The sequence below is a fragment of the Epinephelus fuscoguttatus genome, linkage group LG14, assembly GCF_011397635.1.
Source record: "Epinephelus fuscoguttatus linkage group LG14, E.fuscoguttatus.final_Chr_v1".
NCBI classification, from domain to species: Eukaryota; Metazoa; Chordata; class Actinopteri; order Perciformes; family Serranidae; genus Epinephelus; species Epinephelus fuscoguttatus.
This window is the reverse complement of record NC_064765.1, coordinates 24,159,500-24,186,779: the sequence shown is the minus strand read 5'-3', so window position 1 is coordinate 24,186,779 and position 27,280 is coordinate 24,159,500. Positions and strand designations below refer to the sequence as shown.

General features: G+C 43.5%; 2 protein-coding genes across 3 annotated transcripts in view; one reads left to right on the top strand and one right to left on the bottom strand.

Moving 5' to 3' along the window:
- The first annotated feature begins 345 nt into the window (after window positions 1-345).
- LOC125900663 (thrombospondin-1-like) lies at window positions 346-9,250 on the top strand. Its single transcript, XM_049595807.1, has 22 exons — window positions 346-515; window positions 618-701; window positions 990-1,549; window positions 1,650-1,728; window positions 1,858-1,947; window positions 2,048-2,157; window positions 2,493-2,618; window positions 3,071-3,167; window positions 3,260-3,433; window positions 3,528-3,704; window positions 3,799-3,972; window positions 4,062-4,342; window positions 4,427-4,645; window positions 4,751-4,858; window positions 5,265-5,424; window positions 5,535-5,653; window positions 6,039-6,273; window positions 6,412-6,639; window positions 6,725-6,996; window positions 7,081-7,178; window positions 7,271-7,410; window positions 7,509-9,250. The coding sequence occupies exons 2-22, from the start codon at window positions 638-640 to the stop codon at window positions 7,514-7,516; spliced, it is 3,519 nt and encodes a 1,172-aa protein (XP_049451764.1). The 5' UTR covers window positions 346-515; window positions 618-637; the 3' UTR covers window positions 7,517-9,250.
- Window positions 9,251-12,297: 3,047 nt separating this feature from the next.
- The window catches only part of fsip1 (fibrous sheath interacting protein 1), a 42,652-nt gene continuing 27,669 nt past the window's right edge, over window positions 12,298-27,280 (bottom strand). Inside the window, exon 10 of one of the 2 annotated variants that reach the window (XM_049596024.1) lies at window positions 12,298-12,710. In XM_049596024.1, the coding sequence (XP_049451981.1) occupies window positions 12,591-12,710 (120 nt within the window). In that variant the 3' untranslated portion in view covers window positions 12,298-12,590. The remainder of the gene's footprint in view (window positions 12,711-27,280) is intronic. The other variant, XM_049596023.1, reaches the window with a different exon arrangement.

Sequence of the window (27,280 nt, the reverse complement as noted above, 5' to 3'; positions counted from 1 at the left end):
TGTGGATCATACTAAAAATAAATCTGTATATTTTTAAGAAAATGACACTTGAAATAAAATTAAGACTATTTGACGAATAATTAAACTTTTATTAGACCGGAAACGACCAAGTCTTGGCTGCGGAGCGTGTATGAAATATTTGTCCGGTGATGGAAATTCAGCTCAGGAATGCATTTTTTCCCCTCTCTGTGTGCGTCTCGGATGTTCCTCTGACTGGCTGTGAGGTAAGGAAACTAGTCCGTCCCTCTCTCCTGCAGCCATCCCATTGGTCCAGGCGGGACCTCAGGAATGTCCTCTAACTGTTTAAATAGCACTGGTATCGGCAGGATAAGTCAGTAGAATAAATCTAAGCACCGGAATAAATCCCGGACAGGAGCTCAGAAAGACTTTGCGACCATCATCTACCCAAAGCGCATGAGCTGCTGCAAGAGCTAAAGGAAGAGACACGGGATACATAATCGGACAAGCAAGGAGTTTTTTCTTAACTTATTTCAGAGGGATTTTTCATTTTAAAGGTTTGTATTCTTATCATTATCTGTATCTGTATTTGTTTTTGACTGAATGTAGCCTGGATGTGTCCTGTAACAGTGTATGTGTTATTCCTGGTTGCATTATAGGGATCACTTCAGATTTCAACATGATGCTGTGCGGCATCTTTTTGCTGTTGATGCTTTGGAGCTGTGAAGGAGCAAGACTGGCAGGTGAGGATGGAAAAAAATTGTCTTTTTTTACCTGTAAAATCTTTACTACTAGTTCCATATTTTAAGTTATCATCCTTACAGAGACTTTGACTGTAGCTGTGATACTCTCTTACTGTGATATTTTGATAATATTCCATAAGAAAGTTATATTTTTATAATGTTTTTGTTGTATTGTCACAGTAAATATAGCTTTTTACTTCTCGGGTTTCTTTGTTTTTCTGCATTTACACGCACACTGTCATTATGAGGGAAAAAAACTCAAGTCTTTTTTCTTTTCTTTGACCACAGAGAGTCGAGATGATAACAGTGTGTTTGACTTATTCGAGCTGGCCCACGTAAACAAGAGACACCACGGTGTGAATTTGGTCAAAGGTGCAGATCCCTACAGCCCTGCATACAGGGTCCTGAACGCAGACCTGATCCCCCAAGTCCCTGACAGCGCCCTGAGGGACCTCCTCGACTCCATCCAGGCTGAGAGAGGCTTCCTCCTCCTGGTCAACCTGAAGCAGTTCAAGAAAACCAGGGGCAGCCTCCTGACCATCGAGAAGAACGACGGATCCGGACCCGTTTTTGAAATCATCTCCAACGGGAATGCCAACACTCTGGATGTGGTCTACTCCACCGAGAGCCAGCAGCAGGTCGTGTCCATAGAGGATGCCGGTTTGGCCACCGGGCACTGGAAGAACATCACACTGTTTATTCAGGATGAACGGGTGCAGCTTTTCGTCGGCTGTGAGGAGATCAATATGTCAGACATGGAGTTGCCGATCCAGAAAGTGCTGTCCCAGGAGGTGGCTGACATCGCCAAGCTCAGGATTGGAAAGGGAGCTGTGAGGGACAGATTCATGGTAAGCTCACAGATATTTTGTGCTGACAGAGCAACTGGTGTAAAAAAATAAAGGTTTAACAGATGTAAGTGTCTCTTAACTGGAATTTATTGTCCTTCAGGGAGTGCTTCAGAATGTGCGCTTTGTCTTCGGGACCACTCTTGATGCCATACTGAGAAATAAGGGATGCCAGAGAGGAGGTAAGTCTGAGAAATAGATTGGTTTTCCTTAACTGTGTGGATCACATTCAAGTGCAAAATATGGAATACTACTTTGTGCTCCAGTGAGCAGATATTCATTTGTCTTCTCTCCTCTTTGCCTCACTGCAGCTACCTCAATGGATGTCATGACCCTGGACAACCCAATTAACGGCTCCAGCCCTGCTATTAGGACTGATTACACCGGCCACAAATCCAAAGGTAAGACCTCCCCTCCCTAATGAGACAACTTTTTGTCTCTGGTCAACTGTGATTTCAAAGAGGTGAAGTGACTTATTGTACTCTTCTCTCCTTTATGCAGATCTGCAGTCTGTGTGCGGCTTCTCTTGTGAGGACATCGCCGGTATGTTTAAGGAGCTCAAGGGACTCGGTGTGGTTGTTAAACAGCTGACGAATAATCTCCGCAAAGTGGTAAGCTCCAAGGGCCATCAGGGTCTGCTCCTTGTCATTATTCACTCCCTCTTTTCCTCTTGTCTCCGTCTTCCCCTCCGCTTCCAGTCATTCCCAGTGCATAGCCACTTGTCGCTGTAATGGCAGTCCCCTGCCAAATCCTTAATGAGACCCATGTGAATACACAAATATGTTTGGCTGTCGGTTGCGTTTGCACTGCTTCGCTAGAGTCAAGCAATGTCTTAATCATGGTGTCGGTCAGTGATTCATTTGTATTGGAACTTTGGCAAAGTGAAAGTTTTCCATCCTCCATCCTGAGCAGCTCTCTTTTTCTTTTTCTCTCTTTTTTCCCCCAGTCTGAGGACAACACACTCTTGATGAATCAAATGAACATCCACAGTGGGATCTGCATCCACAACGGCATCGTGCACAATGACAAAGATGAATGGACCGTGGATGGCTGCACTGAGTGCACCTGCCAGGTAAGTGTCGTCACACCTGCTGGAATGCAGCCTTAAAGCAAGTCAGGAATCAGCTCAGGAAAGACGTTGCCGTGTTTCCTGTATCCCCGCTGTAATGAAGTGATAATAGTGTTTATGTCAGCACCTCTCTGTCTAACCACATCATCTCTGTCTGAAAGCCATCAACACTTCTTCTCAACTAGCAACAAAGCAGCATGGGGCCTTTTTCCCCACCAACAACATCTAGTAAAGGTTATGTAATTAGTTAGGTGTTAGTGGGAGAGTGTTGGTGAGGATTATGCTTTTAATCAACACAGCAGGAGTGTTATGTCCCTGATAGAGATCACTCCATTGTGAAATGTAGCAATTAAGCTTGGAACAGCACCAGCAAGACCTCAGTTTTTTTTCTGTAGCCAGTTACCCAGTCAGCTCACTCATTATTCTTGTACTAATTCAACTGTTCCTCCATCCAGAACTCTGCTACAGTGTGTCGCAAAATCTCCTGCCCTCTGATCCCATGTGTTAACGCCACCGTGCCCGATGGAGAGTGCTGCCCTCGCTGTGGACCACGTAAGATCCTCTTTAAATCTGCTTGTAAATTTTCTTTACTTCCTTCTTGATGTTGTCCCCCCAAGATAACGATCCCTCTTCCCCCCCTACAGCAAGCGACTACGCAGAGGACGGTTGGTCTGCCTGGTCTGACTGGACCCATTGTTCGGTGACTTGTGGTCGGGGCATCCAGCAGCGCGGACGCTCCTGTGACCGCATCAACAGCAACTGTGAGGGCACCTCTGTCCAGACCCGTGACTGCTACCCCCAGGAATGTGACAAACGCTGTAAGTCACTCAGCATTTTTGAGACAGCCATTGTGATCAGAAATATTCTCAGATTGAGAGCATGATGAATTAATTGTGTATGCATTGCTCACAGTCAAACAGGATGGCGGTTGGAGCCACTGGTCTCCCTGGTCTTCATGCTCTGTGACTTGTGGTGAGGGGGTCATCACCCGGATACGCCTCTGCAACTCCCCCACACCCCAGATGGGTGGCAGGGACTGCCAGGGAGAAGGACGTCAAACCGAAATCTGCCAAAAGTCACCCTGTCCTAGTGAGTTGAATCTTATCAGCAAAGTATAGACAGTATGTTAGAGTGTATGAGTTCAAGGGAACATACTAAATGTTGTTTTTATGATACTTTTAAGTCAATGGAGGTTGGGGACCTTGGTCACCATGGGACACCTGTACTGTGACCTGTGGTGGAGGAGTCCAGACCCGCAAACGTCGCTGCTCTGACCCTGTCCCCAGATATGGAGGAAAGGACTGTGTTGGTGACGGTACTATGTCTCAAGTGTGCAACAAACAAGACTGCCCCATCGGTAAGCATTTGGGACTTAACATATTGGATAAAACAAGTCATTATTCACAACAGATTACCCTTTTAAGTGCCAATTCTTTTTCTCTACAGATGGTTGTCTCTCCAACCCATGCTTCCCTGGCGCCAAGTGCACGAGCTTCCCCGATGGCTCTTTCAGGTGCGGCAGGTGTCCACTTGGCTACACTGGGAACGGCATCACCTGCAAAGACATTGATGAGTGCAAGGAGGTTCCCGATGCTTGCCACACACATAACGGAGTCCATCGCTGTGAGAACACAGAACCTGGCTACAACTGCCTGCCCTGCCCTGCACGTTTCTCCGGTCCTCAGCCCTTTGGAAGAGGAGTGGAAATGGCAACTGCTAGAAAACAGGTTTGAGTTTTTTCTGACCCACTGTGCGTGTGGCTAGTAGGCTAGCTGCTTGCATTTTTATCAACTGTCTATAATTTTCTTTAGGTTTGCAAACCTCGCAACCCTTGCCAAGATGGTAGCCACGACTGTCATAAAAATGCAAACTGTATCTACTTGGGCGTCTTCTCCGAGTCCATGTTCCGCTGCGAGTGCAAGCCAGGGTATGCCGGAAATGGCCGAATCTGTGGAGAGGACAGTGACCTGGATGGATGGCCCAACACTGACCTCATTTGTGTGGAGAACGCCACCTACCACTGCAAGAAGGTAGCCAGACCCCACATTGACAGAAATCCAAAAGGCCATTATTACCCCTCTGCAGCCTATTATTGTGATGATTGCCTCTTTAACCACCCCTTTGTTGCTTTACAGGATAACTGCCCCAGCCTTCCCAACTCTGGCCAGGAAGATCACGACAAAGATGGCCTGGGTGATGAATGTGACCATGATGATGACAACGATGGGATCCCCGATGATAGGGTGAGTCATCACAGCCGTTTATTTTAGCCCAAAGGAGTGCTTTCCTCAGAGACCAGACATAGCAATCAGCAGCAGCCATCCTTCCTTCGGGCAGTAGGAATGTAAAGTCTCCATGTGTGTGTGCTTTCACCAGAGAGTGGAAAACAAGTAGCATAGGATAAAGCCAGAATAGAGGACGAGGTGGCTTGTTGCCCATAATTCTTAGTGTGGATTTGGAAAGTTGGGCAAGAAAAATGCTGCGGTAAAAATTACCATCTCGCTCGCAGTGGAATATCACATTCCAGTGAACACTGGAGAAAAAACGAGCCATGAAAAGCAGAGTTTTATTCCTATAAATACCCTTACTGAGAGTAATGACCCATTTTAGTAATTTAATGGCGCTTTTGATATTTCTCCTGAAATTTAGGACAACTGTCCAAGAGTGTACAACCCTGCCCAGTATGACGCCGACAGAGATGATGTTGGCGACAGCTGTGACAACTGTATATTCGAGGCTAACACTGACCAAACTGACACTGACAACAATGGAGAGGGTGATGCCTGTGCTGTTGACATTGATGGCGATGGTAAGTGGTTTATTCAGATTACATCCAAGTTATCTTTAACGCATTTCCTCACCCTTGAAAAGCATTCGCACAGTCCTGAAGACTAAGATAAGCATATTTTGATTCAACAGGTATTTTGAACGAGAACGACAACTGCCCATATGTTTACAATGTGGACCAGAGAGATACCGACAGAGACGGGGTGGGAGACCATTGTGACAACTGCCCACTGGAGCACAACCCTGATCAGGTAACATCAGATCACACCTTTTTAACATAGCCTTATCTGTCATGTAGCTATGAAGACGTCTCCTGTGGAGCACAAATCGCACCTGCTTTAATAAAAAAGAGGAATGTGACAGCTTTGAGGAAAAAATGAGTGCCTCGCTCTCTCTCTTTTCATCCACCTTTGGAACAAATATGAATGTGTAATTTTGCTGAGGTGCAGGGACACTGGATACTTGTCTGAAGGGACATTGCTTGCATACCTGAAAACAAGGGGCTACATTTAAATCAGTAGCACCTCTCATATTGAGGCTGTCGAGAAACAGTGAAGGGAGTTATTTGAAGCGAGGACAAGAGTCTTATAGAGCGAGTGGGAATTCTCACCATAAAGGAATTCGGTTCTCCTACAGATCGACTCTGACTCAGATCGCGTGGGAGACAAGTGTGACAACAACCAGGACATTGACGAGGACGGTCACCAGAACAACTTGGACAACTGCCCCTACATACCCAACGCCAACCAGGCAGACCATGACAAGGATGGCAAGGGTGACGCCTGCGACCATGACGATGACAACGACGGCATTCCTGATGACAAAGATAATTGTAGGCTGGCATTCAACCCTGATCAGCTGGACTCTGATGGTGAGTCTTTCTCTCAAGGTTGTGTCATATGTGGTCTTTGAAACAGTGGTGATTTGTCAGTTTATTGATTTCTGTCAGGTTTAGTTTTGGAGCTCCTTGTCCATCTTTGTGATCTCCATGTCTATGTTTTCCTTTCAGGTGATGGCCGTGGTGATGTGTGCAAAGACGATTTTGACCAAGACAATGTTCTGGACATCTACGACGTGTGCCCGGAGAACTTTGCCATCAGTGAAACAGACTTCCGCAGATTCCAAATGGTTCCTCTGGACCCCAAGGGCACCTCCCAGATTGACCCCAACTGGGTGGTCCGGCATCAGGGCAAGGAGTTGGTGCAGACCGTCAACTGCGACCCTGGCATTGCTGTTGGTAAGTAACAATCAGACAGGCATCTTGCTGCATGGACACAAAGTGGTAGAAAACTGTCTCTAAACCATCTCTTATCTTAATACAGGTTTTGATGAGTTCAGCGCAGTGGATTTCAGTGGAACTTTCTTCATCAACACGGACAGAGACGATGACTATGCCGGATTCGTGTTCGGCTACCAGTCCAGCTCACGTTTCTACACAGTGATGTGGAAACAGATCACACAGACCTACTGGTCTCACACACCCACAAGAGCTCAGGGCTACTCTGGTCTGTCAATCAAAGTGGTTAACTCCACCACCGGTCCTGGTGAGCATCTGAGGAATGCCCTGTGGCACACCGGAGACACCCCCGGACAGGTGAGTTTTGTTGACTTAGAGATGTCATTCAGCACTATGTTTGTAGCTTTTCTCACTTTAACCATCATAATTCATTGTTTATAGGTGCGCACTCTGTGGCACGACCCCAAGAACATCGGCTGGAAGGACTTCACCGCCTACAGATGGCATCTGACCCACAGACCCAAGAGTGGACTTATTAGGTGAGTTCAAAACCTCCAAAGCACTTAATGACAAATCTGCATAATTTGTATCAAAATGGCAAGAGCTCATGTGATTATATTTGATTTTGTAGAGTGGTCATGTATGAAGGCAAGAGAATCATGGCCGATTCTGGAAACATCTATGACAAGACATACGCTGGCGGGCGACTAGGCTTGTACGTCTTCTCTCAGGAGATGGTTTACTTCTCAGACCTTAAATACGAATGCAGAGGTAAGCACACGAGCAATGGTTTGATATTTCCAAAACAGAATGGTTTCACCACCTTAGACTTTATTTGTAACATGCTTTCTTTCTTAAATTTCTTTCAGATACATAATTTGACCACAGAGCCTTCCAGAAGGATGTCTGTCCATATGAATATATAATACGAGACCTGGATCGATATCTCTTAATTTTTTTTTCTTTTGAGAACTGCACATCGGAGGAATGACGAGCAAGTGAGCTAACATGAGGTAAACTGACCTCAGGACTTTAAGCCAAATGAAAGTTCAATGATGATTCTGCACCACTGCACCAAACTCAAATTGTGAGCGCAGCTCTGCTCAGAAGAAATTGGCCCCTCTCACTTAGTTGCTCTGACCTGCATTGAAGTGGGGGGCCACGTTTTTATTGCTTTGCACACCTGAACTGTTGGCAGTATTCCTCTGTGGAGGAGGGACCAAAGGGAAGAGTGTTCCATGTTTTTATTTTATAATTATTATTATTTTTGAGCATTAATATACATCTGCTGTGGACTCAAAGATGCTTGTTTCAGTATGAAGAAAGCAGTAGGAGAACTTTCTTAGGCCGGGGTCAGTGTACCCCTTGAAGGAACTGTTGAGGGACCATGGACAGTATGGACTGACTGTTACTATCAAAGAGAGTGAATGTTGTTTGTGTGTTTGTGCATACGTGCCACCCAACAAGTATAGTTATGAAGACAACCACGTCAATTCTTAAGACAAAAATAATTCCTTTTAACCACCCCTCACCCTACTCTCACGCAGACCTGTCTGTACGAGGTCTCATATTTAGCCGACGCTTAGGGCTGGCCCAGAACATTCGTCTTCTCAGGAAAGAGCACTAAAAGAAACGAGGACAGCACAAAATTCAGGACAGCACAGGGCCCCGAAGCAGGTGCACTGAACACTGCTTTGGAACAGTAATCATTAGCAAATACTTTGTTAATATCTCTAATCTGTACTGAAAGTGTCAAGGGACGTAAACAGCGAGGGCCAGTCTATTTCCTGTCATGAGTTAACCATTCTAAGTATGGCTGTTTGTGTTTACTTTTTTACCGTACAGGCTTTAACTCTCGCTCATCACATATTAAAATGTTGACAGCAATCTACTCCGATGAACTGAAATCAATACCCACTAATGGCAAGATACGGCATTACATTTGATCAAACCAGTAAAAAAAGTCAAAGATAGGCATCACTTACAGCATCTCTTAAATATTCTGCTTCTGCACAGTGTGCATGACGGGTGTGCCTGAGCTTGTGTGTACATTTCTGACAAGGGAAAATCAAAGGAAACCCTTCATGTACAAATATTACCTCATTAATTCTTTTTGTATTGAGGCCAGCAATACACAAGAATCACTTGTCTTAGCAACAGAGTATAAATTGGTTGGCTTCTTTTTTTTATTTAGCAAGACTTTAGTATCATTTATATGCTGTATATAAGATATTTTTCTAGAAGCCCAAACAGGAACGTAAAGGATTAAAGAAATGTTGTCTTGACTATGTTTTGCTATATGTATTTCCTGTGCATTTTTTTTTTTTGGATAAATTATTATGTTTGTTCTATGTTGAGGTTATTTCATTTGTGTAGATATATGCTATTTAAATAATTTATCTAGAAGCGTAGCCTCATATGGAAGCGTTTCTGTCTGTATAAACTTATTTGCACACTGACATGAGGATGTCTTTGTTATTTTGTTTTTTGTATGTGTCTTTTTTTAATTATTAGTGAAGCTTTTCTATAAACTTTGTACTATAGTTTCTACCCAAAGTGCTGTTTATACTCCTACCTGGTATTTTGTAATGTCAAGTGAACAATAAACACTTTAGAAAAAAAACTACCCTGGTCGTTTGGTGTCTTTTTGGGCAAGCAAACAGTTAAATAGCCTCAGAACTTCTTTCTGAGTGATTTTTGGACTTCATATCTACTCTGATTGAGGTCTTCTCCCTAAAAAAGCAAAAGGAGCCGAGCCATGCTGTGTCAAGCAACTGGAATCCATTAGTTGAGTCTGGAGAAGCCTTGGAGAAAGGGAGTATCCTTGGGAGTCAACAGCAGGAAAACTCAACATGAAGTATAACCCACTTACACAGCTCATCCATACAGATCTGATTACACATTACACAGGCATTTCCTTACACCTTCAAAACGACGACACCACACGTGAGATTTAGACACGAGGAATTTTGCACTCTTGAGTGATGAATTCACTCTCTTTTGGGATGTAAACTTGCGGCTGTGGTCCGCTCTTGCCAGCAAGAATGTGCATTGAAATTCCACAGTTTTCATAAAAACGTCTCAATAAAACTTGTCAAAGTAGATGAAGTATCCACATGAGAGTGGGTCTGCAGCTCGCCGACTGCTATGCTGTTCAGACCTTGCCCCAGTATAACACCAGAAAACAGAATTCAGACTGCTCACTTAGATGTTTCACAGGGCCTGAAAGAGCTGTAATCTAAGGCACCAGTGAGGATCGTGCCAGAAAACCCAGACAGTCTCAGTATGCCGCAGGTCTCTTTACATTAGAGGTGACCTCATTCTTACCACACTGAGCTCACTGTGTTTCCATTACCCCAAATGAGCGGCGGATCTTCCCTTCTGAAGATGTATTGTGTCAATGACATGAATGGTGTTGTAAAACAGATTCATGCTGCATATGTATCTAGAAAATTATAACAAATCTATTAAATAATCTAGTGCGATCAGTCTTTAAAGTGTTTGCGTGTGCTCTTTTGGACCCGTGCTGAGGTGTCTGTTAAGATCCCCGAACAGATAGCGCTGCACGTTTCGCTGACAGCAGGGCTCTCGCTGGGGTTTGACCTTGGAGGCTCACCTGGCCGCTGAGTTGTCAGCCCAGAGGAATGTGAGATAAATCCTGCCATTAAGACGGGGTCAGAATGTGTGGGTGAGGTGAAGAGTGAGGCGAACAGGCCCGTAGGTGTCCAGTGCTGGGTGAGAGGAAAGGCAGGACCTATTGGCTGAGGTCAGCCAGGTGCGGACTTGCTACTCACGCTGTGCAAGCAAGAGCAAATACAAGTCCTGTCAACAGGTCCACAAATCTCCCGAGCCAAAAAGCATAATAAGCTGACCATCTTTTTAAATGAAAATTAAGATGGAAAGAGGTCACAAGGGTCCAGTCTCAGAGGACCCTACTAATCTGATGCACTCTGAAGCAGATCACCTATAGAGGCAAGAATGACAGGAATGCTGAGGTGGATCTGAATATGAGTCCTGTGCAGCACAAATCATCTCTCTGTCCTCTTCAACAGCAACACATAACTGACAGGGCTTCAAGAAAGATGGCCTTTTCATAAAACTGGATTTATGCAGCAGAAAGACGTAAATACATGACCAGAGAAAACAGGGGAAAAGGACTATGGCATTCGCTTTTGCTCAAGTGGTATTCTACAACAACCAAAATGCACTGCACCGTACAAGATTAACTAACACTAGTGGGTGGCATAATGCAAGCTTGTCCATTTTGACACAAGAAACAATATGGCAGCCGGCTGCTAACAAGTGTTCTTGTATTACCATTAAACAGTACACCAAAATATGATTCTAACAACATTTTAGGCAAGAAATGGGCAGCACATTAACAGAATCTTGGTTCATAGTTGATCAGTGCTGCTTCATTTTACAGTTTGATCAGACTGATCAGGGCGGTCACTCTCTCTTGACCCACTTCTATACTTTTTCGGTGCTTTCAGACCTATAGTTGTCTTGCTTCGATCCGACTCAGGGACTAACTCTGTTACAAAGTTGCATGATTGCCTAGAGTTGGTTCGTGTTCTCACGGCAGCATTTACAAGTGGTCCAGATCAAATGACTTGTGCGAGAAAGCTGCTCTTGATTGGTCAGGATTTTAATGCGGGAAAAATGCAGGAAGTAAACAAAATGTTGAAGAAGAGTACACTTGCAAGATAAATGTGACACTTTCTAATGTCACAATGGAGGGACAACTACGCAGGTTGATTTTAGCGCTGCTCATCGTGGACTATACTGCTGTCATTGTTCATTTTAGTCAAACCATACAGTTTGAAAACAACGCACGGCTCCAACTAGAAAACAATGCTTGGATGCATTGGATGCACTGAATGTGTAAGGCAGTACAGGAGGAGGTGCACATATTCCTCCAGGACTGTAACATGCTCATGTTCAACCCAAACAGTGCGTAATGTGACTGCAGTTGGTTTGGATCGAAGATGGAGCACGTTCTCACCACCATTCTTCGTTTGTAGTCGGACTGAAACCACCTCTTCAAGGACGTCTCGGTCCGGTTGTCTTGGTGCGCAACCGAATGCAATTGCTGTGTTCACACCTGCCCAAATGAACCACACTTAGGGGGCAGGTGAACCTGAGTTCGATTGAACCGAACCAAACAGGGCAGATGTGAAAGCATCCTTTGTGTTCATGGTGCGGAAGTACAATCTGTAGTTTGAGCAACAGCCCAAGAGCCGGCGACAATCCTAAACGTTTGGGCCCAGGCAAAAAAGTTTGCCACATTCTATCCACACATACTGCCCACCTTGTTATGATACAAAGCTGGTTGAAAATCAGCACAGTATCTCTTTAAAGTAAATACAATATAGTGTTCAGAATCCACCCAGCAGCCCCGCTGCTATCAGCTCAGTGTTTATGTGTGCAGTAGAACATTCTGCGGCCACCCTACCCGGTTATTAGATTTAATGACAGCAATTTTCTGTTCTCATTTATGATACTCGGGTTAATACAAAGGGTGGCCCTGCTGCTCTGTTTCCTCATGCAGGGCTATAAACACAAATAAAAACAATGGGACAAAATCCGGCTGCATATTGAAAACACGGACACCAATTAGGTTAAAAAATTTCCTTCCTCAGGTGCCAAATAACCAAAAGTTAGAACTTTATTTTTTCAATACTGATACATGGTGGACGATGCACATATAAAAGACAGTTTAGTTACATCTACATAAATCGAAAAGCTTTACAGTGTCCTAAATAATCACAAGGAGTTTGTGAGTTTAAAATGTCTATTGTGAAAGTGACAAATTCTGGTCATAAAGTATGTTTAGGTTCCAGTTAGTTTGTCTTACAACCCCCTATGAACCTGATAGATACATCCCGGCAATGATGCATCCTAATAGACTCTCTGATAACAGGGCTTCAGATGGGTCAGGGCAATCTCAGTCATTTTGAGGGTCTTGTGGCGCTGTCAATCACCTCAAGATCCTGGGTGCCGCTCTCTGTGAGCTCGCATTCCTCCAACAGATGAAGTAACTGCTCCTCAGTGAGATCTGGTGACTCGTTCTGCAGGACGACACAAACATAATGCATGTATGACTTTAAAAGATGTATGATTTTTAGGCGACGGGGTTACATAAAAACATAGTCAATGATAATGCGCACACAGTCGACCTCTGGCAGCATCGAGGTTACAAGTCCCGATTATTACAGAGGCGATGACAGAATATTTTTCATTCTAACTGCTGATGTCCTCCTAACATCCTCCCTAAACGTGTTCCTGTTACAAAGATCCATTACTGGGCTTAAACCTGTACTCATGACTAATCCAGACAATTTGTGGTATTAATGCATGACCTGTGATAACAGTGGCAGTTCATAATAATATAACTGCGCTCCTCCCCCTGTGCCTAGTTGGAAGCCGTCCGGGACAAACACTTCCAGTTGGATATAAGTGTTGTTTTTCTACTGATAAGTCAGACTCCTCACATGCAGCCTTCTGGGAGTGCATGTGAGTTCAAGGAGAAACGCCAACCTTTTAAAAGTAGGTTACGAGGGAAAGGGTTCAGAATTTGAATAAATGTCTGTATCTATTCACAGGATTGATGCGTCACCTGGCAGCTGTTATTTCTGATTCCAAATTGGCTGTGTAAACTTTTAATTCCTCTATCATAATAATAAAGCGTGACATGATTAATTTACCTACTCATGACGGATCACAGACAGTTGCCATCTCTTGATGTGAGAATGCTGTACTTTGTTTAGACAGCTGCAATCCGACAGTCAATTTCTTCCAGTAATATCAAGTCATTACCGTTTCATGACACCAGCATTACGCCAGAGAGGTGTCCAGGAGAGCCAGACCTTAAATATCTGAGTGGAACAGTAATCACTGTCACTGTTGTCCAAGCATGTGCACTCCTGTTTCTTGCTGTCATCCCACGCTGAACAGAATGTCCCTGGCTTTAACGAAGGGATGACCTGGTCTAGTTATTCTGTCCCCGATCCTGATGCGATGGCATTGTTTAAGCGTTTTGGCTATTTGGGGGCAGCGGAACCAGCGGTTGAAATCGAAACATCATTGAAATATCATTATTTCATCAAGCTAAAATACTGTTAGCAAACACGTTTAGCTCTCTTTTGGTCTCCATCAGCTCCTGAGGGAAATATCTGGCCTTTTAGCTGCTCCAACCTTGTGTGTCAACTGTTTGTCTCTGGGCAGCGATGGGTCGCCACATGGAAACTGTTCAGATTAGACATTGGAATTTTTAGGTTTTTGAGTAGAACCAAATGTAGGATTGTGTTTTATAGCATGAAGAATATGTTACACCTGCAATAAAACAGACTGTGCAAGCTCAGGCACTTTCTAAACCCACTATATGCAGACATATGTGATGGGGTGTTATGTGATGGGATGCAAAGATGCTTAACATGCAGCAAGATGAAAAAAAATCTGATTTTATGAGACATTTGAAAAGTACATACATTCACTCCCTTTATTAGTTACACCTGTTCAACTGCTCAATAATGCAAATAGCTAATCAGCCAATCACGTGGCAGCAATTCAATGCATTTAGGCATGTAGACATGGTCAAGACTGAACATCAGAATGAGGTAGAAAGGTGATTTAAGTGACTTTAAACATGGCATGGTTGTTGGTGCCTGATCTACTGGGATTTTCACCACAACCATCTCTAGGGTTTACAGAGGATGGTCTGAAGAAGAGAAAATATCCACTGAGTTTTGAAGCCAGAGGTCAGAGGAGAATGGCCAGACTGGTTCAAGATGATAGAAAGGCAACAGTAGCTCAATAACCACTGGTTACAACCAAGGTCTGCAGAAGACCATCTCTGAACCAACAACACGTTGAACCTTGAAGCAGATGGGCTACAGCAGCAGAAGACCACACCAGGTGCCACTCCTGTCAGCTAACAACAGGAAACTGAGGCTACAGTTCACACAGGCTCAGCAAAACTGGATAATAGAAGAAGCCATCTTCTGATGGCTACTTCCAGCAGGATAACGCACCATGTCACAAAGCTCAAATCATCTCAAACTGGTTTCTTGAACATGACAGTGAGTTCACTGTACTCCAATGGCCTCCACAGTCACCAGATCTCAATCCAACAGAGCACCTTTGGGATGTGGTGGAACGGGAGATTCGCATCATGGATATGCAGCCAACAAATCTGCAGCAACTGTGTGATGCTATCATGTCAATATGGACCAAAATCTCTGAGGAATGTTTCCAGCACCTTGTTGAATCTAAGCCACCAAGAATTAAAGGGATAGTGCACCCAAAAATGAAAATTCATCCATTATCTACTCACCAATATGCCAGTGGAGGCCCTGGTGAAGTTTTAGAGTCCTCACATCCCTTGCAGAGATCGGCGGGGGGAGCAGCTAGCACACCTAATGGCTGACGGCGCCCCAGACTAACGTCCAAGCGCACAAAATTGAATCCACAAAGTATCTCCAACATGCTCATCCGTAGTGATCCAAGTGTGCTGCAGCCCCGACATAAAAGGTTGTTTTATGTGACTACAGGCTACAGTGAGGCTAAAAACAGAGTTCAAATAACGTTTTTCGAAACAACTTTTTATGTCGCGGCTTCAGGACACTTGGATCACTACAGATGAGCATGTTGGAGATATTATGTGGTTTCAATTTTGTGTTCTTGGATGTTAGTCTGGGGCACCGTCAGCCATTAGTTGCGCTAGCCGTTCCCCCCACCGATCTCCGCAAGGAATGTGAGGACTCTAAAACTTCACCAGAGCCTCCGTTGGCATATGGGTGAGTAGATAATGGCTGAATTTTCATTTTTGGGTGCACTATCCCTTTAAGGCAGGTCTGAAGGCAAAATGGGGTCCAACCTGGTACTAGCAAGGTGTACCTATTAAAGTACAATATTTATTGACCGTTTGTTCACATGAATGTGAGAGATGGTCAAACAGTTAAAAATGTAAAAACTGTATTTTTATTATTCAAATTTATTTAACTCCATGCTAATAAGTACACTTCAAGTAGTGTCTTCAGACACTGAAAGAAAAATTGACAGCTTTATATTGCCTCATTTTTCTCTTTAGATGTTGGGGACACAAACCTTGCAGCGCTCATGGAATGACTCTGGGTACAGAGTGTTTGTCAGGGACTTTTTGCTGAAAACAGCTGCCTGCTGCGGCTGTGCTAAGTTAGTCTAGCACAAAGACACTGGCTTGCTTTGCAACAAGACACAACGTGCTAATCAGGTTTACCGGTTTCCAGACTCAATGCTAAACTAAGTTAAGTGGCTGATGGCTTTAGCTTCATACTGTAGTGGTGCAAGACAGCGAACATGCATATTTCCCAACATGTCAAATGACAAATTTATATATACAAGTATTCATTATTGCAGTTTTGAGATCCACAGACAGAAGTTCAAATGCAACTTTAATAATAACCTTTATATTTGGGTGTTGGAAAAAATACAGTGTGACGCATCTGTCCTGAGACACAGCAAATTTTGTGCTCATGTAGCTGTTTTCCCCCTTTTACCCACATCCCGCTGAGTCACTCAGGACAAAATCACATTCCTGTGTCTCATCTATCCCCACTAGCTGAATCTAATACTCTTCATCGATCATCTGTATTCCTCCTCTTACCAGCCCAGCCTTTGAAACTCTCTAGCATCTCACCAGGACCCCGCTGCTGATGGACATCTTTCAGAAAAATCTAGTCCATGTTCAAAGTCCTTCAGAATGTAATGACACCCTTCAGGTCATGGCAGGTTGGGCCATGTTACACATTTATGACCCCTTCAATTACACATTACACAGACACTGCAAATCCTCTCCGTCCAACGGACAGGAGACCACAGGCACCACTAACACATTCCAGCCTCCGTGCCCCCTGCAGCACTGCGTGTTTCTCTTTTGACATGCATGTAGCAAGACATGCCGCTGGACTTGACCTTCACCTCTAAATGAAAAAGCAGAATAACAGAGTTCTACGTCCAAATTGTGCATGCACAAAACCATATATACTTGTACCAAGTTGATGTCTCAGCATTTTGGATACACTTTGCTTCCCTTCTGTGTTTATCCTACATCTTAATAGGTGTAAATGACATCACACTCCAAGAATAAATGATTTGCTTGGAACTGTAACATTTGCACAAACATAAGTCAGCCATAACAGCAACTTGAGACATGTGGCACAAAAAAAAACAGTCACGTCAATTACAGGCATGTCAGCGTTTGAGTGTCGTGAATAGGGCAATAAAAAAGTGCCCCACTGGCTGGAGTACTAATGGCCAGAAATGCCTTTAACCAGTACCAGCCGGACATATGCAGAATACAAGTTAGACTTTCCGACAGACAGGAGGGAAAAAGAGATGGGGGAAAGTGTATTTTTTACTGCCGTGACAAAATGCTGTGACTCTTTGAAAGTGGTTGACCTCAGGTGCCCTTAATACCAGGGAGGCCAAGAGTGTCTGTGGGTGACTGATATGTGTTTTCCTGTCTGTCTAGTCTCTAAAAAGCCAGTTAAAGAAAACTATTACAGCCAACTCAGCTCTTTACAGTCCCAGTTTTAGCTTCACGGCAGATGCCATATTCATTTCAGTTACCAGCAGAGTAAAGAGCTGCGAACACAGAAAAGCTGTCCAAAGAAAACACATGATATGTTTGATTGAGGTGGTTCCAGAGAATAACCCGCTTCCACTGGGTTATCACCGAGACAGGAACAACAATGTCGAGCCTGGTTGGAAGTTGTCAACACAGCATTATCATCAGACTGATTCCACGAGGAAATGGATGAATAGAGCAGCAGCAGATAAAAGTTTTATCAGAACTAAACAAGCTTCTGTTTTCAAGCTGCCATGAGTGGCTTTTGTGAGAGCAAACACACTGTGAGAAAAGATCTAAATACGTACATAAAGATAAGTATTTTTTCTTGGCAACCGTTGCCAAGTCAAAGCAAGTGCGCAGCTGTGTGAGGTGATACACTCGAGGCTGGTTTTGGAGTTATTCCCAAAACATACATCCTCTGGCATAAACATGTGAAATACAAGCTGGACAATCTATGGACTCTGGCCCTCCACATTTTGGCCTCTCGTCAACATGCAAACAGATTTAGGTCAGTGAAAGTGAGACTTTTGAAAACGCCTTCTACAGTGCAGATTTTTTAAAACTCCAATTACTTTGTATCTGTGAGGATGTGCAAAACGGAGCGCTTGAGAAACGATGATGTCATCTCAATTTGCACATGCCACTTGCTACTTTGTGTAATGAGCACGCGACAGAAACCTTAACATTAATGGCAGACTACCAGTATGTTTATGTTTTGTTAGCACTGCTTGATCTAATGAAGCTCAGCCTAAGTTCTATCAGGAAGACTTTCTTTATGCTACAGTATATCTATTCACAATTCTCTCCCATTCTATCCTATTCACACCACTTCCACCCATCAGCTGACTATGGGTGTTCCCTCTCCGCATGCCCATCAAACTTTGCCACGATCTCCTTCAGTCATTCATGTTCCTGCTGCCAAACTTTAAATCTGTTCTCCTCTCTGCTCCTGTCAGCTGTCATTTTAGGCAGGATCGTTGCGTCCTCCTCCACCCCATTCACATCCAGTCACCTTAACCAGAGCCCCGGACAAGCTCAACAAAAGCCCACTCCTGTTCACATCCACATCCTCAGCTCCCTCTTCATCTCATCACCACCATTACTACCACCAGCGTCTAGACTTCATAGGGGAGGATCCTTTATCTACTACGTCTTTACCAGGCTCCTAGAATAGATGACATCACAATGATTTGCCGGTTTTGTAATTTGAGAGAGAAGGAGAGGAACTGAGTGTTTTACCGTAAATAAGGACTGGTGTGACAGTGGAAATGAGAGGTGCTGTCCTGATCCTGCTGTGGATCACTGCATCTGTATAGAGGTGGCTGCAGTACTGCGCTGCCTGTGTTCGGGAGGAGTGACCATACAGCCATCTTGATGAGGTCAGAATGTGTGGACAGTTAAATCACTCTACAGCCAGGAGCTATGTATTACCAGTCAGACAATTATAAAGCTAACAATGAAAGAAGATGCATAAAAGAACTAAATCACAGTGCACTAGTTAAAGGTGGAGTCTGTGATTCTCGGCCAATACACTTTCTCACAGTCAGCTAACTGTCTCTGTGTATGAGCTGAAAAAAATCTGATGTTCATACACAGCCCTGGCTCTGTAAAGGGTACTGAAACAAAGTGGCTCGGACCGAGCTTCACAACACTGTTGTAGCCATAGCAACAGGGAGTGTTCATGCTTGTAAACAGGACACGGGAAAGGCCGTGGGAAAAGAGAAAAGGCAGCTGGAGCGTCAGGAACTGTTAATCTGACAGTTCATGATGAGACATTGAAATCCACATTGCATTTTAAGAAGGAAAGATGGAAGAGAAAAGGTCAAGGAGGAGAAAGTAAGAGGAACCAAAAATTAAGAAGAAGGGTTACGATTGGGCCAGGAGTAAGACCCATGTCAACATCACTGAGGCGGATGTGGAGGTTGCCATGTTTCTCCTAAACAGATGGGTAACATCAGTTTTACTATGGGATTACATTTCACTGGAATTGTACCTTGTTTAATTCCATGTGATCAATGACTGATTGATTGCTTGATTGTTTCCTCTCATGAACCCATTGGTTCCAACCTCTCTCCCTGCTTGCCACAGCCTTCCCATCATCCACAGCAAGTACTCTACCTTGTACTGACTTGTTTACTCCCATGAATATATTGAATAATATTCAATATCATAGCAACTAAACGCAACCAAAGCATCTCAGCTGAAAAAACGCGGTGACTCCAAAGCGTTCTCAAACGCTCCCAGCTGGGCGTTTCCTGAGGAGCGCCTGCCGTTTTCAGCTGAGAAAAAACGCCTTGGGAGACACGGGCCTTAAAGGCCTTTGTCAGCTTTATGGAAAGACAAATAACGAACAATGGAAGAATGAAATTACCAGAAAGAATCCAGAAGTATTCAATTGGATAGCACTCCTCCCCCACTGCCTGCTCTGAGTTGTGCACATTTCGATTGATCTGAGTCAGAACAACGCATCAATGAGGAAATGGCTTTGACCTGGCTGCTCATGAACCCATCACATTATTAGATAATTATCTAGTATTCCACGAATGCGCGATTCCACAAATGATAAGAACAGCGTTTGCCCAGGCACATCGGCTCTCGACTGACACATCACTGAAGTCAGTGAGTCCTGGAAAAAACAAAGCTAGAGGCAGATAAATCCTCAAGCACGATATGTCTGGTTATTGTCCGAATGCCAACATCACAGCTCAAGACATCTCATACTGCTCCCTGTGCTCTTTGCTTTCCCACCTGCCATCCAGACCGGGCAGGCTCACTGTATCTGTCTCAGTCTGGCCTGTCGCCATACAAAACTATGTGAGAGAACGTAAGGAAAAACCTCTGTCACTGCCCCTTTTAGCAGCTTTTAACAGTGCATTCATTTTGACTTTGTGGACTGTCATTCATCACTTCACTCTTCTTCCTTGTGGGTCTAAATAGCACTCATGGTGGTGATGAGTTTAGTTTGTTGTCTGCCCTCCAGACAGGAGAGTCCAGTTCCTCTCGAAAACAGACAATGGTAGGGTGGGTGGACCCTCAACCTTTGGTAAAAGATCAAAGTTCCTGGTCACTGTATCCCACCTGGTGACGAATCTGACAAAGGCACAACTGTTCAGCCCTCCAGTTATCTGCCCTGGGATGGACCACCGCCCCTGTACAGCTCACTGTTGGCTCCTGTACACACAGGACCGGCTTACCAAAAGCGTGGGCGGCTCGGCTTTCAAGGTCATTGACATCAGTCAAATACCTCAGCTTTATCGTCCAGAGACCCAGGGGCCAGTTCTCCACTAATGCTGAGAGGCTTTCTATTCATTACACTCCATATGTGCTCCCTTTCAGATGCTGAGACCAACTCAACGAGGCAAGCCTGCAATACTTGTCAGTCAAATGTCAGTTAACGTGGATAATATAGATAATAATTTGCCCCAGAGACTTTCTGAGGCACCTCATTAATGTCAATCTATAGCAATGATTCCTGGAGTATCCTTATTTCACCCCATCATTTCACACATGGTACCTCGCTCATTGCATGAATGAAAATAATGTGCATGTGACTCACACTCATACTCGCCAACCTTATGGCCTTTAAAAAAAGGGAGGATTTTGAAACCTAAGCGTAGGGTCTGAGAGTCCTCCTCCAGAGAGAGTTTCAAAGACTTTGTTTTCTGCATGCTGTTGACTATTAAAGAATAAAAATGACAAAATAATATTAAGTAGACTGCATCAGCATTTTTTATGCCAAATAACCTACTTTTAATGTGGCTTGGATTTTTGGTTCATGAGCCTGGTACTCCAGTAGAGTACCAGGAGGAAGGAGGGAAGCCAGGCTATAGGCTTGGCCCGCAACAGGGACCAACACCTGGCTGTCCTCCAAGGCCCCCACACTCTTAGGCCCTGGATGCCTAAGCGAAGCGTAACGGGAGACTCAAACCCTAGCACAGAGACAAGGTGTCCACAGGCAGTTGTGCACGAGTACATCTCACGTGTGGTTGGCGAGGAAGGAGAGAAGGGGAAGCTCCAGTGGGAAGGAAACAGTATATGTTGAGAGTCATATACGGTGCAAGAAACATGTTCTGATAATGAAGAGGGAAAAAAAGTGTGAAAATTTGTCATAAATCGAAATATGGGAGAATTGTGACCCTAGGAGGAAACTCGGGTCCTGTTTATATGACAACGATTTCAACCAAAAACGGTAAACTTTAGCTTGGATCATTTACATGACAAGCAGCGTTTTGGGTGCCTGGAAACGCAACATTTTGAAAACGAGTTCCAGAGTGCAATTTTTTTTAGAAACAGCACCGTCTCTGTTGTCATGTAAACTTGCAAAATGCAGTTCCTCTGAAAAAGGAGACTTTTTGTTCATGCGCATTATGGTTCCAGTCACAAGGCGTGCGCAAGAATGTCGACCATCACAACAACAATGGCAGACTCCAAGCTCTGTTTGTGCTGCTCAACCTATTGAATGTATCAACGCTTCTCCAGCAAAGTGTAGATTGACTGTAGCAACTCCACCTCACCATCTGTCCAGACAAACGTTGGTGCGGTTGCCATTTTGTTGTGCGTGTGTGCAGGCTAGTGTTGTTTCATTACAAAGTCACACTGCCAACTACTGGCCTGGCATGTATACTACAGTGTTTTTGGTAATTTTTGTGGATCCGTGTGGACGGCGATTGTTATCAAAAGGTTGTGGTCTGAATGCGGAACTTTTTTCAGAACGAAAATGAGAAACAATTCAGTTTTCAGTGGATCATTTTCATATAAACATGGCCTCAGAGAGGGCAATGAAAACAGGCAGTAGCGCAGCTGTGTATAGAGTGTGGTTCACAAATACCATTGCACATACAACAAATACCATCTTTATAACAAAAAACATCTATGTCCACGAGTGGGAACACCTTCGTCTCCGCCACTTATTAGAAACAGTGACACAGGAAAAGGATAGACAATTGTGAAGAACCCTTTCTGTCAAACTGTGTCTATTTCAGGAGATCATAAAGTGGCAAACAAGAGCAGACAGTGTGACAAGCCAAAAGCTAACAGCCAACAGCCATGGATGGAATGAAGAGAAAAGGGTGAGAGAGAAAGAATCCCTTCTCTCCATGGCTCCTCTTTTCTGGCAAACCTGCCGGCCTCCTGTGGAAAAAAGAGTTGTGAAACTGCAGAGTTGGCACAAAAAGGCAGCTCAACAACCTCTGAACAGTGAACCTCAGAGAGTCAGGACAACTTTGACTTCTTTGCATTGAAAGGACTGTAGGAGTGTGTTCACATTTACAAGTTTCAAGCTGATACTTCTGTATCATTCCAGCATGCTATGGTTACTGTTTGTGGTTTTCTTATAAGTTTTGTCACTGAACCATGCATAAAAGGTTCTCACATTGTTTCAACACAGTTTCAACAAATGAAAGCTATTCTAGTCCCTAAGCACTTGAGAATCCTGGCTAACATGAAGTAGATTGTATGATTAATGATTGCTCTGCTGGAACCTTCCGGCCTTACTGTAAATGCTGGGATTGTCCTTCCTTTTGCAGTTGATCCAGGAATGCAGCCAAATGAAGTTGCAGGAAAACTCGCACCGGATCAGCTGTTGAGTATCACAGATTTAGCTTTAAAAGATTAAAACAACCCAGCTGAACTCTTGTTTCTAGAAATGTTTGTCTTACTGCAGTTCTACAGTACTGTATGTGTCATTACCACAGAACAATGACAATCATACCATTAATACCTTTCTTTATAGTGGAAAGGCCAAGACCTTTCTGCACTGACAAATATTATCAACAACGGGAGAAAAAAAATGGAAAATGGAAGGTAAGAGAAGAGATTCTTTGGCAAAGAGCTGGATTTCACTGGAATGGGGGGTTTTGTTTGGATTGAACGAGAGGAGAAGCAGAGATGACGCGCAAAATTATAGGTCTCAGATCTGAATCCAACACAACACAGCTTTTGTTTAAACAAATCACTCCAAAAGGTAAATCAGGTAGATCTCTAGACAAACACTTGAATTCTTAACAGCGCACACTGGAATCAATCAAAGTGAAGGAGAGTATTTGTGGTCACTGCCACAATGTTGGAGACTAACCTTTTGATTTGCCACACTCTCAGCTGGTAAGCAGCTGGCCAGACTAAACAGAGAGTGGCATACTTCCAAATTGGAAGGAAAACATCTAATATCCAGTCATCCTGGTGATTTTTTTGGAGTTATTGTACTTCAGTAAATCATTTCTATTCAAAACATGTTCCTAAAACAATTTCATAAACAGTCAACCTCTTACGTTAGCTTCCTTCTCTGGAATACGGGATTCATTGTAACTCTTGTCATCACCGATTATAGGCGCACACAACTTCTTAAAAAGGTTTGACAGACAGAGAAACAAATGGGATTATCTCGGCAGTAGCATCACAGATTGTTTAAGCGTTGTTGTTTTTTTTACTAGATTTTAAAACTCACTCCAAGTGAATGATATCACTTCATGGAAGGCACTATTAGGGATTAACTGTTCATGGCCTGTAGCCATGAATGCTAAAAGGGGACACATGGGGTACTTAAGTTAAAGTGGACACAGAGAAGTTTTATGTTTTAACGTATTATATGAAGTAAATGTTGATTGCACAATATAAGTAATGACAACATCGGTGTTTAGACTGGTTCCCTGTAATTCTGGCTTTCACTTCACAACCAAGACAGGAGGGGGATAGCTATCCCCAGTTACCAAAGACTATCAGTTAGTGAGTAAGTTCTTGCAGTTACTATCCCCAGAAGCTAAAATGCTGAAGGGTGTCATGATCCTGGGTTTGTTTATATTCTGTTATCCTATGGAGTTTTCTGTTTGTGGTCCTTGTTTCATGTTATTCACTTGTGTTTAATCTGCTTCCTGTTTTATTTTGTAGATTCTCTCCTCATGTGTCGTGTCTGGTTTCACCTCCTGTCTTTGTGTGTTTTCCCGCCTGTTTTCTGTCACACCTGTCTCGTTAGTCCTTCCCAGTTCCCTGAGTCTTCCCTTCACACCTGTTCTGTATTAGTCTTGTCTGCTCCACCCTTGTTGTCAGCCAATCTCCATTTCCTTCCTTTTGCCCATGTCTTCCTTCTCCAGCTGTGTCTCGTTCTTGTGGTTAGTTTTCTGTGTATGTACCTGTGTGTTTCCCTTCGTCAGTTTGTCTGTGTTCCTCCTGAGTGCATTCTGGGGTCGTTCCAGCATTCATCTCTGCGTGATTCCTGTGCTGGTTCCTGTTCAACGTGTTTTCCTCAGTTGGTTTTCAGTCTGGTTTTTGTTCTGCGTTCGTTTTGGACTTTGAGTTGCTTGCTTATACTGGATGTTTTCAATCAGCTAAATTCAAAATCAAATGGTCTGTTAGCCTGCATTTGGGTCCTCCTCTAAACTGACATGACAAAGGGTGGAGCAATCACAGTTAAGGCCTTTGAGTCCATTTCTTTCGGATGTGTTTTTTTTAATCGGTCATCTGAAAAAGAACTGTTAAGCACAGAAACCTTACACACTGATTCCAATGCAGTTTATTGTTGTATTCATTGTGAGAATTCACAATACGTGACAAAATGAAAGGGCGCATTTCGTCCTTTGCCTTTCTCCACTGGAGGTACTTACGTGGCTGTCACCACTCCCTCCCTGTCTTGCATTTGGCACCGCAGCTACATAAAGGGTTGGAGGTGTCCTCCGTTTCTGTCTGTGTGCGGTCCATATCCTCCTCCTCGTCAAAATGAAAAGCCATCCAGTCATGTTTGCAACAGTGGTGCCAACAATAGTACCACTAGAAAACACTAAGTGGGGTGGAGGTGTGTTTAAAAGTTGTCTGCTTCAGTGCTTCCACTTTAAAGTATGAATAGTAGTAGTTAAATGAATACTGTTTTTGGGGTTGTGAATCTTCTCATCTAACTCTCGAAATAACAAAAATACGTACATCTTCCAAAATGACTAATACTTTTATAGTTTTGGTACCATTTGGAGGAATACTTGCTTTGTATTAAACGATCAGGGGCGGAGCCAGACAGTTGTAAACATTCGAGACTCTGGCCAAATCTAGGGAATTCCAGGGTCATTTTCTACTGGGGAGATTTTTTCTTATTTTCAGCAGTTAAATGCATCATTTTTCATCCATTTAAGATAACAGATGGCCTAAAAGTCTGTAAATCATTTAGGAAAAACACGATAGCTGCCAAGGAAAAGAAAGCATCCTGTAGAGCCTATGTCCTATTTTGTAGCTAAGTGTTCGCCATCTGTCTTCATCATTCTGAAACCATAACACAGCAAACACTGAGGATTTTCACTCCTGACACCTAAAAAAGGCAAAATTATGTGATGATACTATTTTGGAATTACATAATATAGGTAGGGTTTTTTGGTGAATTTGGTGTTAATAGCATTACTAATATTGAAACCTATTTGTTATATTATGCTAGGGTAGAGTTCACAGAATGAATGTTTAGCTACATGTGAATCTATGCAACAAAAGGATCCCCTACAATGCCAAGTGAATGTGAACAAATGGGCATATATTATAATCTGAATGACCCAGAGTTGAAGGTATTTTAAAAACCTAAGAGATTTGGAACTTGTGAGGAAACATCTGGGCTGGAGCTGCAGAAAGATGTTAAAAAGATGTTCCTAAATTGCGCTGACTTTGACTTCATAGCTCAATTAAAATAACTCCCAAACTGATCTCAGTTATCACGCTCTTTTAATACACCAGAGTAATATGCAAAAAGCCTTCGCAGTTGGTAAACACTTCAGGTGCAAAGAGACTGTGAGAAGACATCTGAGTTACGGATGTCGCACAAATCAACTTTATGAGTATACTGGAGCTGTGTGAAACTGTTCGAGAATGCCCTCCCAGACAAATTCCATACAAATAAATCTTTCCCAACCACAAAACAAGCCCGGTGGCACAGAGAATATACACAGAGAGTGTGCTGTTTACATTACAGTCACTGGCTGGCTTCAATGATTTAGTCACAGTATATAAAACGCAGTGAGACACAGATATATACAAAGAGTGGCTAGCTGTACCATGAGTTGAGAGACTGGTGGTTTTGATGTTTTGTGATGATAAAGAGAGAACAGTTTCCTCAAACGGAGGTTGGCTTAATTAGCAAAAAAATCCATTTGTGTGTCCTTAATTAGGCCAGGAATAGGTTGGGGTTGCATGGCATGGTGCCTTGTTTGATGTAAGGGTGTGGCTGCCACTTAATGTCTTTATTACCTCACTTTTTGTGAGCATCTTTTATGTTTAAATTAGGCATATATGCATCATGTTGTGGTTCATCAGTGTGAGAACTGCAGTCAGGGATAACCCATTTAAATTTGTATTCCATCGACAGCAGCGCTACAAGGAGGCAAACGGAGAGTTTGTTGCGCAAGAGCGGGAGAAGTTACCCCATACGAACAATGACATAGTCAGAACACTGAATCTATCTCAAATGTTTTCCTTTTCTTTGCACACAAAATCTGAAGTCATAAATGTCAGAGAAAGCAGAAATCAGAGCTATCCTCCTTTTGTTCTCCAGACATTCTTGTGTTGTGCCTTTAGCTACAGGGTTTGGGGAAACACTTCTGAGGCTGTAATTCTGCAGAGGCTCCTAAAACCAGACAGAGCTCAATGGTTTCTAGGGAACGCTGCAGAGGGTGGACATCGAATCTCAGAGAAGAATGCTAGAGAGCAATGAAATACTGCAGAGGACAAAAGGCTATCAGTGGAGTAAATGACCGTCCTCGCCCTTAGATCAAACCTGTGTGCAAAGTAAAGCAGAGAAAGATATTTTATCTCATACATTTTGCACAAAACTGTAAAGTGAGTGTGGTAATGACAGAAAGGGAGAGAAGAAAAGGAGGAAAAAATATGGGCCTGCAGAGACTCGGATATTGCATGTGATTTCATTGTCCCCCTGTGAGAATGACTGAGAATGAGCTGCTCACTTGTAATAATTTGTCACACACGTGTCTACGAATAGAAGCACCGAGGAGTGTTAAAAAGCGCAACACAGACAGTGCGTGGATGGACGCACTCGTGTGAATACGAGCATGT

Excerpts from the sequence above, each read along its gene's own strand:
- LOC125900663 (XM_049595807.1), top strand. The coding sequence starts at position 638 with ATGATGCTGTGCGGCATCTTTTTGCTGTTGATGCTTTGGAGCTGTGAA. Across the intron at positions 1,948-2,047 it reads CACCGGCCACAAATCCAAAG|ATCTGCAGTCTGTGTGCGGC; the intron begins GTAAGACCTCCC and ends TCCTTTATGCAG. Across the intron at positions 3,168-3,259 it reads CTGCCCTCGCTGTGGACCAC|CAAGCGACTACGCAGAGGAC; the intron begins GTAAGATCCTCT and ends CCCCCCCTACAG.